The sequence below is a fragment of the Idiotropiscis lumnitzeri genome, chromosome 3 (genome assembly GCF_059441095.1).
Source record: "Idiotropiscis lumnitzeri isolate Australia: NSW breed Sydney's pygmy pipehorse chromosome 3, RoL_Ilum_1.0, whole genome shotgun sequence".
In the NCBI taxonomy this organism is placed as follows: Eukaryota; Metazoa; Chordata; class Actinopteri; order Syngnathiformes; family Syngnathidae; genus Idiotropiscis; species Idiotropiscis lumnitzeri.
Genome location: NC_142393.1, coordinates 16,079,542 through 16,099,624, shown reverse-complemented (window position 1 = coordinate 16,099,624; position 20,083 = coordinate 16,079,542). Strand labels below are relative to the sequence as shown.

Below are 20,083 nucleotides of genomic sequence, written 5' to 3'. Positions count from 1 at the left end.
CTTGATCACATGGGATGAAGATTGAACCCACCTGAGCTGTGCTGCACGGATAGGCTGACGCGCTGCGTGATTATACTGCAGGAAATGTATGGAACCAGATGTGAAGTAAATTTTACTCAGAGCTTTTCCATGAAAGTACTCTTTACCCAGAATAAATGATTGGCATTAAGACAATTATGTAGATTATATAGGGTTTTATTTTACTCTCTACATTTATTGAGTAGGTTCAATAGTTGTTTTTTGAAAGTGTAGGAATATTTTACAAAATTATTCCAGACAATGGTTTTGTTAAGGATATAAAATATGTAGTGCAAGTATAAGATGCCCTTTATTTTATAATTCCTTTACTGCCTAAAATAATCAGGGATCGCCACCATTTTTCAAAATGAGAGCTACTTCTTGGGTACTGACTAAGGCGAAGGTCTACCAGTTTGATGCACCCTTCAAATGATCACTTCATGTTGTCCTTGGGTGCTCCCTGATTCCCGCAGGCACCGTGATGGTGACCCCTGGTCTAGGTGGCCTTGTTGCTCATCCACCTGAAACTATAATTCAACAAATGTTAAAAAGAAAACCATTTTAAACATATGTCGCCCAAATGTCATAAAACACATTGATTCATTCAACTCATGGGAAGGTGAAAGGTCCAGTCATGGTCATCCATCCAAGAGTGAAGATTACATTTCGGTGACGACGCAAACATTGACCTGTAAACTCATTTAACCTGTCATGGAGTGAATTCTCCTCAAAACTCCCCCAAGGAAGCACTGTATAATGCATGACAAAAAACAAATTAGGTGTGGTGGCTGCTCCTGAAGTTTCCAGGAAGTCGGGATGTTTTTTATACATTTTACAAATTGCATTCCTTTGTTGGGTGTCCCTTGTTATGATTGTCACGCTCCTCAATTAGAAGCTGCTTACAACTACACTTGAGAGCAGTTCACATAGAACGTAGCAAGCATTGAGCAAGCTAGCTCATTAACAAGTCTGTGTGAACACCACTATTAAAAACAAAAAAGAAGACGGAAAAAAAAATTGAAATCCCCAAAGTACTTCAGTGACCTCATCATGGAAACGTCTGACATGAATAGACTGGAAGACTCCAGAGCTTCAGAAATCCCAAATGCAGAAACTTTACCTCCCTGCTTTCTCCGCCTTAACCCGAAAAGAAGCCTCGCCTGTCTGTCGCTGTCAAGCTGACTATCAGCTGGCGGTCAAACCTCTCTAAAAGGTGATAAATTCAACAAAACTAACAACAAAAAGTTAGAAATTCCAAAGGCCAAACATCCAAATCGTTTTGTGTGTCGTTCATTATCCGTCCATCGTTCCATTATCTGAACCTCTTCTCTGCCAGGATGGCCGAGTGGTCTAAGGCGCCGCGTTCAGGACCCAGTCTCCCCCGGAGGCCTGGGTTCGAATCTCGAATTTTCCCCATTGTGGGACTAATAAAGGGCATCTCTCTCTCTTCTCTTCACGAGAGTCGCGGGTGTGCTAGTGCCTATCCCAGCTGTCTCCGGACAGTAGGCGTGGTACATCCTGAATTGGTTGTCAGGCAAACGCAGGGCACACATAGACGAAGAACCAACCATGCTCACAATCACACCTAGGGACAATTTGGAAGGTCCAATTAACAGAATGTGGGAGGTAACCAGAGTACCCGGAGAAAACCTACACAAGCACGGGGAGGAAATGCAGACTCTACACAGCCCGGAATCGAACCCTGCACCTCTGAACTGCGAGGCGGATGTTCCAACCAACCCCACCCTGCTGCCCTAGTTCATTATTCTTATTCTTATTGCAGTACCTTGGACTGCAGGTCAAAAAGAAGATGGCGAACACAGAACACCATCATGAACGGGCGTGGTGAAAAGATTGTGACATGATGACACACATACACGATGAAGCTGCTGACTTGGCTCTCACCCAAGTTTTGGATTCTTTTACATATTTTATTTCGTGGGATTCAGCAGATGACTTCCACTTAACCTACCTGAAGAGCAATTATCACCATCAAACTGTCAAATCCTTGGCATCGTGTGAGTAACTTGCGTGTCAAGCTTGTGGTAGGTGAAATGCTCACTTCGACAATAACAAACTCATGGAACATCTATTTTCTATATCTATTACTATTGTGCAACGACTGTATGTGAAGCACTTTGTGAGTCGTCTCTGAACAGTGCTGGACTGTGTAAATAAAATATGCTTATTTAATTACTTACAACATTGTTTTTGTTTTATTTCGACTTAACGATAAGTTTTTTGTAAAGCAGATTTTCAGTTTGCTCAATTGCCCTTATTAGTTGTTTTAAATTCGCCCAAGAATAGCAATGATTGCTCTCATCAGAAAAGACCAACTTCAATACGTCTGACCAGGGCTGGCCCTTGCCATTGTAGCACCCTTGACAAGATTTTATTTGTCGCCCCCCTCAGCTGGGGCAGGAATGCTGATTTCGAAATAATTCACCATGCTCCTCTTTTATTCAGTCATTCATTCTCTTTCACTTATCCGTTGTCTGGTCGTGAGGGCAGCATCGTAAGCAGGGATGCCCACACATCCCTCTCACCAGCGACATCGTCCAGCGCCTTCTAGGGGATCCCGAGGCGTTCCCAAGCCAGCCGGAGATTGTCGTCACGCCGATGCGTCCTGGGTCGTCCTCCGGGCCTCCTCCCAGTGGCACATGCCCGGAGCACCTCACCAGGTACGCGTCCATACTGACAAGATGCCAGAGCTACCTCCTCTCAATATGGAGGAGCAGCGGCTAAACTCTTGAGTGCCTCCCGGATGACCGAGCTGCTCACCATTCTCTAAGGGAGAGAGCGGACATCCTGTGGAGGAAACTCAATTAAGGCGCTTGTATCTGGGATTTTATTCTTTTGGTCAGCACCTACAGCTTGTGGCGATAGGTGAGGGTAGGAATTTAGATCTACCGGCAAATTGAGATCTTCACTTTCTGGCTCAGTTCCCTCTTCATCAAAACAGAGCAATACAGCGTCTGCCTCACCGCAGACGCTGCAACGATCTACCTGGCGATCTCCCGATCCGTCCTTCCCTCACTCGTGAACGCAAACTTCTTCACTTGGGCCGGATCTCATCACCTACCTAAAGAGGGCATGCCACCCGTTTCAAATTGCGGACCATGGTCTGAAACGTTTCCGTTTTACTGTCGGCAATGCGGACCAAACTCTTGATACCGTTCTAACAGGGATCAAACTGCACTGCTACCCCCAAAGCAACGTCAACAAGATCCCCCGGACCACACGGGCTACAAATGCCTTCTCTAAGTCAACAAAGCACACGTAGACCAGATGAGCGAAGTTCTATGCACCCTGGACTACTATGCTGAGAATGTAGAGCCGGACCACTGTCCACATGGCCATGACGAAAAACCACACTGCTCCTTCTGAAGCTGAGATTCGACTTCCCGACGGACCCTCCACTCCAGCACCCCAGAATAGACCTTACCAAGGAGGCTGAGGAGTGTGATCCCAATATAGTTGGAACACACCCACCAGTCTCCCTTCTTAAAAAGCAGAAGGAACCACCGCCCGGTCTGCCAATCCAGAGGCACTCTCCCCGTTGTCCATGCGATGTTGCAGAGGCGTGTCAACCAGGACACCTCACAGAATCCAGCACTCTAACGAACTCTGTGGGAGGATCTCATTTAGGCCTGGGCCCTTGACACCCAAGAGCTTTTTAACCACCTTGGTGACCTCAATCCCAGAGATTGCATAGCCTGCCTCAGAAACCACAGACTGTGATTCCTCGTGGGAAGGCAAGTCAGTGGAATTGAGCAGGTCTTTAAAGTATTCTCTCTCCCTGTCTTCTACAACTTGTGAAAATGTCAAGTGAGCCATTCTGCATATCCATTTGAATGGAAGAAAATGACGCAGAATAAAATATTGCCATTTAGACCGGTTAGAAATCATTTTAAAAAACATGTAATTTATATTGGAATTATAGTCCATGTCTGTGACTACAAGTAAACAAATTAGCAACGTGTATTCAAGACAAAAGGGACATAAATGAAGAACTAAATATTAAAGGTTGAATGTATACTGCGTGGTAAAGGAGTAAAATACACATTTTATATAAACCAATAAAAGGAATAAACTAAGTCAAATTGCATCAAATAAGAACAAAATAAATATAAACTACACATTGTACGTATAAAAGGAGTAAAGTAAAATAAGTCAAGGTGCATCCGATGGAGGAGTCATGAGAGGTGAGAGGTTAATTCAATTAAGTTGAGAAGGTGGATAAGATAAAAACAGAGATTGCTGTTGTCTTTATAGGCGCTTGATTTTTTTTCTACGCTCCCTCAAGCATGTGACAGTCATGTGATTAAAAACCCTGAATATTGCTTTAAATTAAGGGGACAAAATACAGCGATATGAGCGACATCTCCTTCAACAATGATTTTGTCACACACCAGGCCCATCTTAACGGCCACAATTGCGGGCGTCATACTGGACAAGCAGGTTCTTCACGTTCTTGCGGAGTCGATCACGGGTCAAACAATCACCATCCGCACAATAGCACAAACTGGAGAGGCTCATGTCTGTTGTCTTGCAGAGTACATGCGGAATACATGCGGGATGGGCCCAGGGTTGGCCCTGGTCTTTTGGGGGCCCTCGAACTGATCCGCCGCACCAATCATGCTGCTATTGATGACTCTAAAACCCATCATGTCAATGTGACTGCAGCAATCTCTTCATTTAAACTTTTTGTCATTGCAATCAGCTACCACTGTACAAGTCAAGTCAGGACTACAAATTGGCATTTTCCTGTCTCCTAATGCATTTTAATTTGGTCCAGTTAAGTCAGTGCTTCTCAATTATTTTTTCTTATGCCCCCCCCTAGCAAGAAGACATTTTTAATTTAAAACAATAAATAAAACAGAAGTAAATAACAAGAACATGGCCAAACAAGCCGAATGCGAGCTCTAACATTGAGTGCAGGACATCTTTAGTTAATGCGAGCAAACTCTAACGTTCCTGAAAATAAAATGAATAGGCACGGCGCACAGACAGACACAATTTAAGCTTTTTTTTCCATTTAAAATATCGGTTAAAATAAATTAAGTTCCGTCATGTGATGATGCAGGAGTAGTGGGGGCATTCCTACTCGTCACACGACAACGTAGACAACCTAAATTGCTATTCTCAATTTAAACACAAGGCCCTAACATCATCCGCACTTACCTCGAGATTGTGCTTCATCTTTTCTTATTTTTCTTTTGTTTTTCCGTACCCGATCCGTATTTATGACATTTTGCTTAGTGCCCATGTTTACACACGCTTGCACGTTGTCTCGCGGACTCGTCATAGCAAAGTGAGATGCAGCGTCATTCATAAATGGAGCGCACGTTGTGCGTGCGCATTAGTGAGACGATGAGTCGGCAATGGGTTGCCAGATCGTGGACCTTTGGTGACCTTCGCGGCTGCGTAATTGGCGTACAGGCAGGGCCGACCCTGGATGGGCCACAAAAAAAAAGCACGGATGCTTTATCCAGCCAGTCATCCTTTTATAGGGAGGATGATCGCCGCAATGGCGCTCTTTTGTCTGTAGATGGCAATATTTTACACAATTTTGCATGGTATTTCTCACGGCAGGCTACAGTTTCTGAACCAGTGATATTAATTTGGAAGCCACATTTTAATGTGGTCGACAGAATTTCTACTAAATCAAAATGGTGTTATGTGAAGGAGGTGTCGGGATGGAGACCCAAACTTGTGACCTCGGAGAACAGGGTTGAGGTTCTCACCAAAAATATAATTACGTTTTAAAATGTCCAACACTTACATTTTTATTGCCAAGATTGCATTCATTTCCGATTAAATGAATAATGAAATGGTCTAAGAAGCAATTCTCCAAACTTCCACAGTACATTTTGTTCTGCCTACAATCACCACACTCCAGCAGTGTTGGTTTGCAAGGCCCAGGGGTAACTTGACCACGGGGTTTTGTCCAGAGATGATGTACGAAAGATGTACAGCTAATATTTCAATTTGGCTAAGCAAATTTATTTGTAAGAAAATAAAACGGAGTTAACTGAGTTAAAATATTTAATCACATACATTTTTAAATCAACATTTTAAGAGCTATTGAAATGGCCCAAACTGATTCACCTCACCTACAGTATACTTGGGAGAACCTCCTTAAAGAAGTGAGGAGGTACGAAGCCATAAGGGGAGCTGATTGGCTTAATTTGGCAAACCGCATCCTCCAAAAATGACAAGGAAACCGCTTGAAAGGAATCCAACACTGCGGAACAAGGAACATGGACAGAGGGGTCGAATGCGGCATTTGAAACGAGAGCCCTAGCTGTAGCAACATTGTCAGTGAAGAACTGCAAAAATCAATTGCACATTTCAGGGGACGAATCTGTGAAAATCGACTCACCAGGATTAAGTCCAGAATCTATAGTTTTAAATAGACTACGTGGATTGCAGAAATTCCACATATCACAATCATTTATGTGTAAATTCATTCATTAAACCCGAGTAACTCTACAAAGACAGTAATATTTTAAAGAGACTTATTGCTTTCAAATGGAAGTAACATTTTGAAAGTACTCAATGGGGGCAAGTTGTGCCACTAAACCACTTTCTTTTCTAAAAATGTTTCTTGAAGATCATAATAACATCATAACAGTTTATTCAAGATCAAAAGTGATTGCTCTCAGAGATGCGCACCTTCCTAAACTACATATTTTAGTTGGAGGCATTACTGCGTAAAATACGTATTTTTTCCTTGCGTAAAAGGCAATTTAAGTAAAAATTCTCACGACTTCCCCCACTCTCGTCTCCGTATTTATTAAGACAATAAAAGCGCTCGTTGGTGAAGCCATATCTGCCAAAAGACGAAAAAAATTCATTACGTCAATTCAATGCTTAAAATACTATCGGAAGTTAATTATGTTCCTGATTCATTTGGAGCAAAGAAAACCAAAAAGGTTTATTGTGCGAGTTTTGCTTTGAAGGTGTGCCATTGGCGCTTTAAAAACATTAGCTTGACGATGTTAGCAGCCACGTCCAAAAGTCAAGCGCACCGATAAGAGTCTCTCCGGCAGATTAGAAACTGTTTGCCTGTATAAAGTATCGTCTCATACGATTGCATTGGGCGCTGATTTGATAGCTTGACTGACCTTTTGCCTCCACACCTTTGTGCTCCACGTTGCCGAGTGCAGTCGCTAGCTAGCGTCAACGTGTAACTTCCTGCTTGTTTTGTCCTCCCGTTTGTTCTTGCTGGACCGCTGAGTGAACTCCATCACGGAGCGGTTCGTGTTCGCGGTAAGGTTCTGTTCTCTCCCGTCTTGATTAACAACGTGCATTTCGTGCCTTGCGTCCTCCTAAGGTTTATTGTCCTTGGTGCTCTTTGAACTCAATTGGCTTGCACTCAATGTTTGCAATTGTTTGGCTGCAGCATCTACTGTGTCGCAATGAATGAGCAGGGTCAATGAACAGGAAAAAAAATCTGATGCTGAGCAGTACTTTAATATCCGTAAAATGTGCGTATTTAGTACATGAAGAGATGTTATGTAGCTGTAATAATGTCACACCGGAGCTGCGCTTTATGCCGCTATGTTTCTCGCGGGGCATACCCCTCCTACACGTTCACCTATTAAAAACACTTAAACCAAGGGCTGAGTGTTATGGATGCTAAGTGTATCACAATATAAATAATTCACATCAGTCGCTATCGATATCGATTGATTCTCTCCATCCTCCCCCAACCACTCAAATAAGAAAAATAATTAATTAGGTTAGGCAAGGCATGGCTGTTTTATTTATGACGCATTTCATCCACAAGGCAACGCAATGTGCTTCACAAAAGCGAAGACACAACTCCAACAAGCATTTACAAACACAACTGTTAACAACATTCCAAAGCGAAGCAGAGAAAACAAAAGTAACTTACGAAAATACTAAAACGTATGTTGACAACATTTAAGATAATTAACAGAAAAATTAAAACAAATACATTTGAAAGTAAATTAAAGAAATAAGAGTGGATTTTAAAACTATCCACCCATTTTCTAAGCTGCTTCTCCTCCCAAGGGTCAGGTGCTGGAGCCTATCCCAGCTGACTACGGGCAGTAGGCAGGATAGACCCTAGACTGGTTGCCAGCCAATTGTAGGTTTACAAACTATTAAAAGAAAAAAATGTTTAGGGGACCGTAAAGGTTTAAGAATAACGCAGTTTTTAACCTGGATTTAAAAGCATTTACACTCAAGCTGTCTTAACTTCAGTTGGCATCTTATTCTTGTGTGCAGCATAACGGCTAAATGCAGCTTCACCATGTTCGTTTAGAACTCTGTGCTCCACTAACTGACCTGTGTCTGCAGACTTCAGAGCCCTACTGGGTTTAGATACAATCAGCATTTCTGCAATGTATTCAGTATCCAAACCATTCAGTGATTTGTAGAAGAATTTTCAAATGTATTCCACAGCTAATTGGCAGCCAGTGTGAAGTCTTTTGGAATGGAATAATATGTTCTGATCGTTTTGCTCTGGTCACAACCTGAGCTGCAGGGTGCTGACTGAACTGCAGCTGTTGATGCTCCTTTGAGGGAGTCTAGTAAGAAGACTGTTACAATAATCAAGTCTACTGGAGGTAAAAGCATGGATAAGCTTCTCTTGGTCTGCTTGGACCATGCAACCCTTCAGCCTGAATATGTTTTTCAGCTGGTAAAAGGCTGTTTTCGTAATTGATTTAGGGTTAGACAAAAACTACAATAAAACTCAACTAACCATAGCAAAAAATAATATAGTAAAATTAATTTCCAGGAATCCACGGTTTTGTAAGGTTTTAGTGGACATTGTAATGCGGTGTAATCTGCTATGTTGTTTATATCCATGCTCTTGGCCCAAGCAGTGCATTAAATTCCTATTTGCAGAACACTCTTTACTAGGGCTACACAATATCCATCCATTTTCTAAGCCGCTTCTCGTCATAAGGGTCTTGGGGGGGGGTGCTGGACCCTATCCCAGCTATCTTCGGGTAGTAGGCGGGGGACACCCTGAACTGGTTGCCAGCCAATTGCAGTGCACACAAAGACGAACAACCATTTGCACTCGCAATCACACTTGGGGGCCATGCATGTCTTTGGAATGCGGGAGGAAACCGGAGTACCCGGAGAAAACTCACGCAGGCACGGGGAGGGCACTCCACACAAGAAGGCAGGAAATAGAATCGAACCCTGCACCTCTGAACTGTGACGCAGATGTGTTCACCAGTCGTCCACCATTCCATCCGCTATAATCCATTCCGTGCCATTTTTAGGCTGCGTCACAGCATTTTAGCTATTTAGGTTAACAGTGTGTTGAAAGGCTGCATTGGAGTTTGTTGACTCTTAGTAGCAACCCTCTATGGAGTGGTTAAACATGTTTTAGAGCTTTCCTATCTAAACATGATGTTGTTTGTCTTTCGGCTTAGTCCCTTTCTTGACACAACCCACTCACAATAGTGGCTGGGAAAGCAATTTAAACATCACTGAAGTGTAAAAAAAAAAAGATAATATATATAATATAATAATAATAATCATTTAATAACATTGAATAAGAGTTATCCAGTAGAAAATGCTTTTATTTTGTCAATGCTCGAAATAAGCCATTTCACAACTCAGTTTGCGAGTCTAACTTTGCATTTTCCGCTTCACTAATGCCGATCAAGCTACGTGACTTTTTTTGTTGTAGACTACACTCGCTCTGTCAGATTACTAGTTTCATTTCTTCTGTGTCTTGGACCGGGCAAGCAAGTGGCTATAATTCTGACACCGACCAGAGACTGCCCGCTCTTCGCGTGTTGCGTCCAAGAGCACGGTCTGCCAGCATAGGTCATGAAAGAGGCGGCACAAAAAGAAAAGACTTCAGGCAGCAGGAAAACCAGTTTGTGGGCATGCAGGACCGTGGGACACAAGTGCAGGTCCACACGGGAGGTTGGCATGATGTAAAGTAAACGGAAGACAAAGAATATTAATTGCTAAGCTAAAATTGACATGAAAATGTGAAACACTGCAATTAAGTAGCTTGGGTGATCTAGTAGTTCTTTCACCCAAGTGTGGCTTTTTATTTTTGGAGGATGTGGTTTGTCAAATGAAGCCATCTGATTCCGTTCCTCCTCACTTCTTTAAGAAGGTTCACCCGAGTATTGGTGAATCGGTTTTAGCCATTATCAACAGCAATCTGTCTTCAGGTGTCGTCCCCCAACATTTTAAACGTGCTGTGGTGCAACCCCTGCTTAAGAAAGCATGCCTCGATCAAATTTTCGACCTATTTCCAGGCTGCCTTTTATTTCTAGAATTCTGGAAAAAAAAGTGCATTGGGGTGGAGGAGCTCAGAGCTCGAGTCTGCCGACCAGACGCCGCTGGAGGTGCTGAGGACAAAGCCGAGCCTCGGAGGGGATCGAGCCTTTTCCGGCCGTCTTAAAAAATGACATAGATCAGAATCAATTTTTCCATCATTCCTGATAGATAAGAAAAATGGAATGTTTAGTTCTTCGGTGACATCGGTTGCCGTGACTACTTTTGTCCATGAGACATCCCTCATGTTGCTTTCACTGAAGATCTGACTCTATTTCGGTGCAATATGAAAGCAGAAGCTCCACCTCGTCATCCAACAAAATTTTTCCTCTCATGGTTGTGTTGAAATTTTGGCCATTGTTGCAACTACCGGTCCTCTTTTTCGTTGATTTTTCTTATTCTTAAATAAGATAAATGAGGCCTGACTGCATCTTTTCCAGAAGACCACAGTTCTGCCCTACATGTTGTCGCACGACACTACAAGATGCTAACGCTTCAATTGACACTTTCCTGTATGCTGTAAAAACTCCTAAACATTCACCATAATAGCTGTAATAAAGCAGAGGTTCACTCTTTTCTCTGTTGTTTGTTGCAGGTGCTCCAAGCACCAATATAAGAATGTCATCAATGCAAGATGAAGCAAGAATCATCACGTGACTGATCCGAAGATGCCTTAGTCATACAGCTACTGTTTCAAATCGTCCATCTCCCGGTTCCCCCTCTTCCTTTGGGGCCTGGGCAACAGAGGCGATGCTGGGCGCATGGAAGAAAAGCAGCAGGCATTCACTGTGGCGCTTTCTGCTCCCACTTCACATCCGTCAAGAGCGCGTGGTGTTGGCCCGCAGCGAGAGCCTACCCAGTGACCAGGTGTTGAAGATCATTGTCACGGAGACCACCGTGATCAAGGCCGGCTCAGGGGTTTTGAACCGCCGCTCCCTCACCTACTTGGCTCTCTGGTACTTCTTCAGCTTCTGCAACCTCTTCCTGAACAAATACATCCTATCGCTGTTGGAGGGGCAGCCGAGCATGTTGGGTAAGCATTCGATACTGTGGACGCCCCCATATTTGCAATTAAGTAACCATGGATTCAGCTATTTTTTTGTTTGTTTGCCTGTTTTGGGGGAGTGAGCTAATCAGCATTTTTCAGGGAAAGCCTTTATTGGAGGTTATCGCCATTTCTTGCTAGATTTTTTGGGGCGGGGCTCAAAAAGAAATAAAAGAATAATTTTCACTGCATTTACAATGGCCGTTAATTATACGCACATTTCTGTTGTTCTTGGGCAGGTCAGGTCCACTGCACAAATAAGGGACCAGAACCTAGTCTGAATAACAAAAATATGACAGTAATTGACCTTCCAACTGAAAGATTTCACTGCCTTTTGCTAGTACAAAGTGTTGAAAAACTTTTGTCAAAATGAAGCTCTCAATTAATTTTAGCAACCAATCCAAGTAACTTCTTTTTCCAAGGACGCCTGTGATGCAATATGTGCAGGTATCAGGCTGGCCCGCCAGCATTCCAGACCCGTATCCAATTGAGAATGTGTGGCACATTAAGAAACTTAAAATATGATAACGGAGACCCCGGATTATTGAACAGCTGATGTGTCCTCAATTCCCAAACATTTTTTGAATGTTGTTTTAAAAAAAGAAAAAGTGACGCAACACAGTGAAAATCATGACCATGTCTCAGTTTTTTTGGAACGTCTTGCAGCCATAAAAGTCAATTTCATATTTGCAAAAAAAAAGAAAAACAGTCTGAACAGTACATGTGTTGTATTTAAGTAATTATAGTTTGAACATTATTCGCAAATTATTGCATTCTGATTTTATTCATGTTTAACACAACATCCCAATGGTGTCTGTGTATCATGTTTAAATTCTCAGAAAGCCCATCACGGAATTTCGCCTGCCCGTCACACAAGCAAATGAGGTCTCGTATCATTTATACAAACTTATTTGTGGGACCTCCTGGTTGTTGCTCTTTTGGTACTATTTATTTCCTTAGCGAGCATTTACATAGGCACGGACGTAAAGAGACTGGCGAACACAATTAGAGCCGTTTCAAGTGCCTTTTATTAATTAACAGAGCAGCATACGAGAATGTAATAACTTCCTATTTATCCGTTTAGTGGATCAGAACTCTTGCGTTGGAGAGATCACAACTCGCTGGAAATCGCTGCATTGTGTGCCACAAACCCTCTGTTTTCCTCCTCCCTGGGGTGACACCGATGTTTTCCACCCAAGCTGTAGTGTATCAGCGGATAATTCGGGATAGCGCAGTTGTTTTACTGAGTCTTCCCCGCCGGGTATATAATGACTTGCTTGAACAACGTAATGACTTGGCTTTCTTGATTTATTTTTCCCACTGTAACTTAATTGGGACAAAGATACATTTCTGATTAATGAAAATATGTAAATAATAGAATAGAATAGAATAGAAATCCCTTTATTGTCATTGTACTCAAGTGTGCAACGAGATTAGAGGGCTCCCCTCTCCAGTGCAATACAACAATAATACAGATAAATATATAAATTAGATAAATAAAGAAGACAGTGCAATGGAATTCAGTACTGAATAGGGCATATAGAAACACATCACAATGCTGTTTTGCGAGGTTAGGGTGGTCTCGTGTGTGTGTGAGAGTTCAGTATGGAGATGGCTCTCGGAAAGAAACTGTTTCTCAGTCTATTGGTCCTTGATTTGATGCATCTGTAGCGCCTGCCAGAGGGCAACAGGTCGAACAGGTGTGAGTAATAATAATATAGTAGCAGCAAACAAATGTTCAATAATGATTCTGTAAGAATCCTTCATTTGTTCGTTCATTCACTTTTCACTGAACTGAAGTCCAAGTATACCGATCGTTTCCTCACGTCTCTTTCCTTCTTGTGACCAGGTGCGGTTCAGATGCTCTCCACCACCGTCATTGGCTTCCTCAAGATGTTCGTGCCCTGCTGCCTTTACCAGCACAAATCCAGGAATGAGTATCCTCCCAACTTCATCATGATCATGCTCTTCGTTGGACTGATGAGGTGACTTCCCAAAGCATGTCATGTCAGGCTTCAAGAGGGCAGAGCTCCTTCGAAGCTTAAATTTTCAGCAAACGTTCAAGAGAGAGTTTTCTGTCAATTAAAAAATGAGCCTTGTGCAATGGTTGTCCTAAAATGCTTTATAAATACTGTTGAACCTTTTGAACCATGCAGTCATTTGACTTTTAAACCATTTTATAGGACACGGCCAGACAAAATGTACGAAGAATGATGATCTTGTTTCGATTTACTCCCAAATAGACTCACACTGTGTCCTTTTTATTTGAACTCCGAGCTGATGAACAGGTTCTTGCAGAAAGTCATGACCCTTTCTGTTGTTTGAATGTCATCAGGTGGATACACAGGTTTATTGTACTTTCTGTCATCTTCTGGCAACAGGTGTAAATAGCTTTCACATTTGAACCGGGGAGATACCGCCCAGGAATCAGTGAATATAGGGGTGTCAATAATTATGGGATGCAATGTATCCAAACAACCACTCATATTCCCATCGATGGAGAATGGTCTGGATTGCCGCAAATAGGAAGCAGCTACTGTTACAATAGATTAGTCACCAGATGCGTTGTCCACTTGAATAAATAAACGCTTCGCCTCAAATGGAGCCTTCTATCCGCGCTTCCACAAGTGCACAAGACTCTGATTCAATTAGCCTTTCCCTGCTGGTGTGTAACTGAAAAATCCATACAGCCGACACTTTTTGTTTTCCCTCCCATTCCGTAGTACAGTACTTGAAGAGCGCACAAAGTCTGCGGTCTTGGGTTTAATTTAGAGTAAATCATTTTACACTGAGAAGGAATATTCATGCGTGGTTAGATATTTTTTTGACAGCTAAATCTTCGCACGGGCAGGCCGGAATTAGCAGAAGCCAAAGATAGGTTAAAGTAAGTGTTCAGCGGCATCCTTTGAATCTCTGCGGCTGTTTTCCAGGTTCACCACGGTGGTCTTGGGCTTGGTGAGCTTGAAAAACGTGGCGGTGTCTTTTGCAGAGACTGTGAAGAGCTCCGCACCCATTTTTACGGTCATCATGTCCAGGTTGATTCTTGGAGAGTACACAGGTGGGTTATTTTGGGGTCATGTCGACATTTGACATGCTCCACTGAATTTCCTTTAGAAAATCAATTTATTTTACTAATATGAGATTTGAATTATTGGAAGAAATCAATCAAATGGTAATCATTCATTTCTCCCAATTGCTTAAAATGCATTTTTCATGAAAATTAATGCAAATGCAACTGTCTTCAGTACCCCTTTTTTTTTTTAATGGTCTCTTTTTCACTCATCTGTCTTTACCATCAATGTCACTGTTGAGTGCCGCATATTTTTTGTTGCAATAAAGTATCAGGATGAGGCAGCCATTTTAGATTCACACTATATCAGACAGCCAATACTTCGGAGGGAAATTGAGAGCCGGGATTGATTCCCATTGGCGCAATCAAATGGGTCAAAACACCATGTGCTAAACAAAATGTCTGCAGTGCAAAACCAATCAACCAAAACCCGTATCTATAAATTTGATTTCTAAAATCTGAAACACAATGTCAAGCTTGCCTTGAGGAAATTAAAATTCCATCGCTGGACACAGTGGGGTAGGGGAAATAAGGAGCATTTTTAACTGAAATAATGATATATTGTTGTCCTGTTCTCACCAAAACGAGATGAGTCTCACCTTTAAGATCAGTGAGGCAGGGGTAAATCTTGAAACATTTTACCTGGGGAGTTTCTCCAACTATTCCAGCAAATTTGGGTAGGCGTCTGAGCTCAAAAAACCCAAATCTACTTTTGTACTGCAGGCTTGTGGGTGAACCTCTCCCTGTTCCCCGTCATGGCGGGCCTGGCGCTTTGCACGGCCACAGAGCTCAGCTTCAACTTGCTCGGTTTCTCCGCCGCACTCTCCACCAACATCATGGACTGGTATGGTAACAGTGCTGCCGATGCACCACACCTCACAGAGCCACAGTTGCACGTTTTACACTTAATGCTTTGCTTTCCCTCCCGTCTCAGTTTACAGAATGTCTTCTCCAAGAAACTATTGAGTGGTGACACTTACAAATTCAGGTAAAACAGCAATGAAACCAGAAGTCGGACAAGTGAAATGATACATTTTTAATTTGATCTTTTTTTTTTTTTTTCAGCCCTCCAGAATTGCAATTTTACACCAGTGCAGCAGCAATCATCATGCTCATCCCGGCCTGGATTTTCCTCTTGGTAGGTCAACTCGGGAATTGTTGCGTAAACCGATATGATATACAGCTCATTTAGTAACTGTAGTCACAATCCTGTGTAAACAAAATATGCGACCAGTGAGATTCAGACTCCAAGTTTGCAATCTGTTAAGGCATCAAAGTGGTTGGGCATAAATTCTATCCTTTGCAGAATTTCATGACATTGCTTCATGATTGTGTTTGGAAAATAAAAATAAAAAAAATTAATTCAAATGGATGGACTAAACAATGATGACTGACAAAATCCTTAAGGCTCACAAATTCAGAAAGTTGTATGTCATGCTCATGGAAAGAATTTTTCTGACGTTTGTCTCTGTTTTCCAGGAAACGCCAGCAACTGAGAAGAGTGGACAGACCTTTAACTTCAGTCGGGACATCATCTTGTTGCTGCTCTTCAATGGCGGCCTGTTTCACCTGCAGAGTGTCACTGCCTATGCTCTTATGGGACGCATTTCTCCGGTTACTTTCAGGTACGGTGCTTTCCCATGACTTTGTATATTTTAATGCTCATGCCTTTCTCAAATGTGCTTCCCTTGCACGTCTTTGTAAAGTCAATAAATTTGACTTTTTCTGACCTTTGTAGAAAAAGTCTATGCAATCAAACTGCTTTTTAATGGGGGAAGTCAAAAATTATTTGCAATAAAATGTTATATGCGACTTAACTAGCTGAACATGACATTGAGTTATTGTCTTTATAGTGCCTATAAAATTATTATTAGTGTTGGAAAAAAATCAAAGCAATTTTCCAACTGCAAATAGGAAAGACTTATTTTGTTTCTAACACATAAGTAATATTTCATGATCTCAAATCCTAACGTAAATTAGCATTCTTGAAAAAAAGAAATTGACCAAATGACTTTAATCGTGACGCACAATGACAACAATAGAACAAACAAAACAGTGGTGTGGTTTTAGTCGACTCTTAAGAGCAGATAAATTATGTGTTGTAGCAATTTTGACAACGCGCGACATTGGGAAGCTTTTTTGGAAATTTTATTTCAAATTAGATTAAACAGTCTACTCCTAAAACACCTGAATTTAACTCAGCCAACACTCATACTTTTCCTTGTCTCATCCACCCCTTGGGAATTTTATTGCTGACTCAAATGAGCTCTTGTGACGTATGCTGATGCTTTTTTGCAAATGTCCAAGTTCACCACTGACCCCACACTTCCCTCATCTCTTCTTCAGCGTCGCAAGCACGGTGAAGCACGCCCTGTCCGTGTGGCTGAGCGTCATCGTGTTCAGCAATCAAATCACCATGCTCGGCGCCACCGGCACCGTCCTCGTGTTTGTGGGGGTTTTCTTGTACAACAAAGCCAGGCAGGCCCAGCGGCAGCACTTGCAGGCCATGGCTGCGCAGCAGAACTCTAAACCATTACCTCAGGATCAGAACATCCAACAAGCTCACTAAAGTCTCCACGTTTTAAAACTCTCAATCGTGGCTTAAAACCGTTGGGCAGATGTGCTTGTCGCCATGCACACATTCCAGTAATGGAGGATCATAATAATGATACGAAGTTTTAGATGTGTTCCAGTTAGGTAAGTGACTCTTGTTGAAAGGTGGAAAAAAAGCCTTTAAAACTCCTGTGGAATATTTATTGGCACGCAAGCATTTGACAAAATGAGAAGCTCAGGGTGTCCTTCAGCTATTTTGGAGGAAGTCGCCTCCTTGTAAGCATTTTGTCTTGCATCTCGATTCCAGGCTGTGCCAGCGAATCTCATCTGTGGTACAGTGGCTGTAAACGCACGCCATGGTCATATAGGCTCAGCTGTGTTGTGAAACTTCACAAGGCGATATGGTGCGCTCGGGAGGGATTCTCCTGCTAAAGTGGCCATTTAGACCACTTGACACATTTTAAGATGCGTCTTAAAAATATGATGAACAAATCACTGCATTCCGGGAATGCCAGTCTTCAGTCGTGATCAAACTCATTCCCAGTGCTCGCTGAGATTGATAGTAAAGCGACGAAATGGCTTAAAACTGCCGAATGGATCAATGTATTGGGATGACCTCCCAAGTTAGTCAAACGCTTTGGTAAAAATGCGTGCGTGCGTGCGTGTGTGTGAGAGTGTTTGACTATGGCTAAAATCTTCCTGGACCTATATTTTAGAAAAATCTCAAGCATCAAAATATTTTGGCAAAAGTTGCAGGACACCTCGCCATCCGACTTGCTGGGATTTACTCTTTAACCATTCTACTTCATTACATTTTCTTGAATGGAAGAATCAAACAATTGTTCTCAATTTGTAGATGTAACACTCGACACGAACTCAATAAACGGCTGCCCATAATACTGCCTGTAATTATCCTAGAGGCCATGTATACACAGAAAACAGATCCTCCCTGTATTTCCACTCCAAATTCACCCAACCATGCCTTTGTGGATCTTACTACTTGGGTCATACGCAAACAGAAAATGATCTTCCTCAAGCTCTTCTCAGCGAGTTGAAAGCATGCAAGTGAACAAAAGGTCATCTACTCGCTGTTGTTAGAGGAGCGTAAATATAACTTGAGCTAGATGATTCCAAATGGTTGTGATGGAGCACGTTGGGTGGGGGACAAAGAAAATCCTCTGCATATGCATCTGCTGTCTTTTCTTCCCTTTCAGAAATAAGTCGCGGTCACATGTTGTAGCTTCGGCACCTTGGCCTCTATTTAAAGCATTTTAATAATACCAAGCTTGACTCGAGCCACGGAGCTTTTCTTAGTCTTGAAAATGGTGCTGCCAACAAAGTGAATTGCATCACTCAAAGGGGTTGTTTGTCGACGCAAATCTGTCTTTGTTTTAGATTTGAGTATTGTTGTGCCTCACCAAGCATATTTTTTTCTGCTTTAGCAGCTGTTTTTTTTTTTATTTTTTTTATAAAGAAAGTGTCTGTTCTGTTCAGTCCTGACAGCCTTCTCAGGTGTGAATAATTCTGTAATAGTTTGTCTTAAGTGGTGCTTAGAAACAATGGTTCCAATTGTGGTGTTTTCCTCTCAATTGTTAAAGGTTCCCAAGTGGTGAATATGTTTTTGTTGTTTGTTTTTTTTTGTTTGTTTTAGTTTCTGATTTTTTTTCTGAAATCGTTTTGTGTGTGGAAATTACATACGATGGTGCCATCAAGTTGACATGGAAGTTAAAAAAACGAAACAAAAAAACACACGCACAAAAAAAACCTTCCCGTTCCATCGCGAAGATTTGCGAGATAACGCAGTTGTTTTTTATGCAAGGGAATGCGCTTTTTGTTTTTTTGCTCATTTTTTTGATGCGCGTTTATATACTTATTCTTCCCAACGCGTTTAATTGAATGACTCTGAAATTCCCTTGAAATACAAACGCATAAAATCAGTTCTTGATCCAAAGCATGGTTCTCAAATAAGCAAAAGACATCTGAAACGAGTGCATCTCTTGACCGCAAAAAGCGTTCCAAGTTGTCCTCCATGATTTTTGCCATCCCTGACGTACTGCAGAGATGACACAAAAGTACGTAAATGTTTTGGGTTTTTTTTTTTTTACAAAGTGTTCCCTTGCCTTATCTCGCGAACTTTGCGAGGGAACACCAAGTTTGTTTTGTTTTTTTAACTTCCATGTCAACTGAGGGGCTCCGTTCATTAGTGCCGTCATTTTAGGGGGAAAAAAAGATGCTAAGCAGTGAGCAGAAATTCCGCTCAAAAACTAAGGGCTGAGTTTGTCTTAGGCATTAAAATAGTTATGAAGCTATTTATCATACACCACAAACTTAAAAACAAAAAAAAAAAGTTATCACTCACAGTCTTACAGATGTCATTTTCTACATTTTGTCCCATTCCACCGTTTGGACCTCACTTTAAAGTTTACGGTACAATAATTTATCATAAATTGTCAACATTAAGAACACTTGAAACTCGTATGACCTTGTTTGTTTGGGGAAATCTTTGCCGTTTTGTTTGCCTCTTGACGCAACATGATTTATCGTCCACGCCGAGGCCACTGATCATGATCCGCTGAAGTAGAGCTTGGATAAACAACATCACCTTTGGTAATCCTTGACTCAACAGACATAACAATGTACCTGCTCACACCACATGTGCGCACACGTGCTAGTCTGTATGTATCATATGTGGTCCCCTCATAGGAGCGTTGTCTGGTTTGTTCCCCTCCCCCTCCCCATTCCTTATGTTTATTTCTTCTCATCTGTGAAAACGGGTCATTGTAAAAGCGACCCCTGTGCCCTCCCTGCTTGTCACTGTTTTTCTATGTCACTTGGACAAGTTGTCTGATTCATTTCATTGCACTTTTGATACAATGAGAATAAAGCTATTCTGACTTGATTGTCAATAGACCACACCCAAAACTCAATGGACTTTTGTTGATTAGGTCAGAGACTTTAAACTGGACGTAAATGAATATTGTATGATTTCTTTCTATGTCACTTAATTCCTAGTTGACGTGCATTTCAATCCAGGATTTGTTGGAAACAGTGAGGCAACGGTTACTGCTTGAGCGCAGCCACCAAGACGGAACCATGCTTAACCCCAAACA

At 42.0% G+C, this 20,083-nt stretch overlaps 1 protein-coding gene across 1 annotated transcript; it reads left to right on the top strand.

Annotated features, from left to right (window-relative positions):
• Positions 1 to 7,016: 7,016 nt before the first annotated feature.
• Positions 7,017 to 18,587, top strand: LOC148340129 (solute carrier family 35 member E2A). Its single transcript, XM_088292295.1, has 9 exons — positions 7,017 to 7,293; positions 10,901 to 11,338; positions 13,200 to 13,335; positions 14,281 to 14,408; positions 15,144 to 15,264; positions 15,355 to 15,408; positions 15,486 to 15,558; positions 15,900 to 16,045; positions 16,767 to 18,587. The coding sequence occupies exons 2-9, from the start codon at positions 11,056 to 11,058 to the stop codon at positions 16,987 to 16,989; spliced, it is 1,164 nt and encodes a 387-aa protein (XP_088148421.1). The 5' UTR covers positions 7,017 to 7,293; positions 10,901 to 11,055; the 3' UTR covers positions 16,990 to 18,587.
• Positions 18,588 to 20,083: the final 1,496 nt, after the last annotated feature.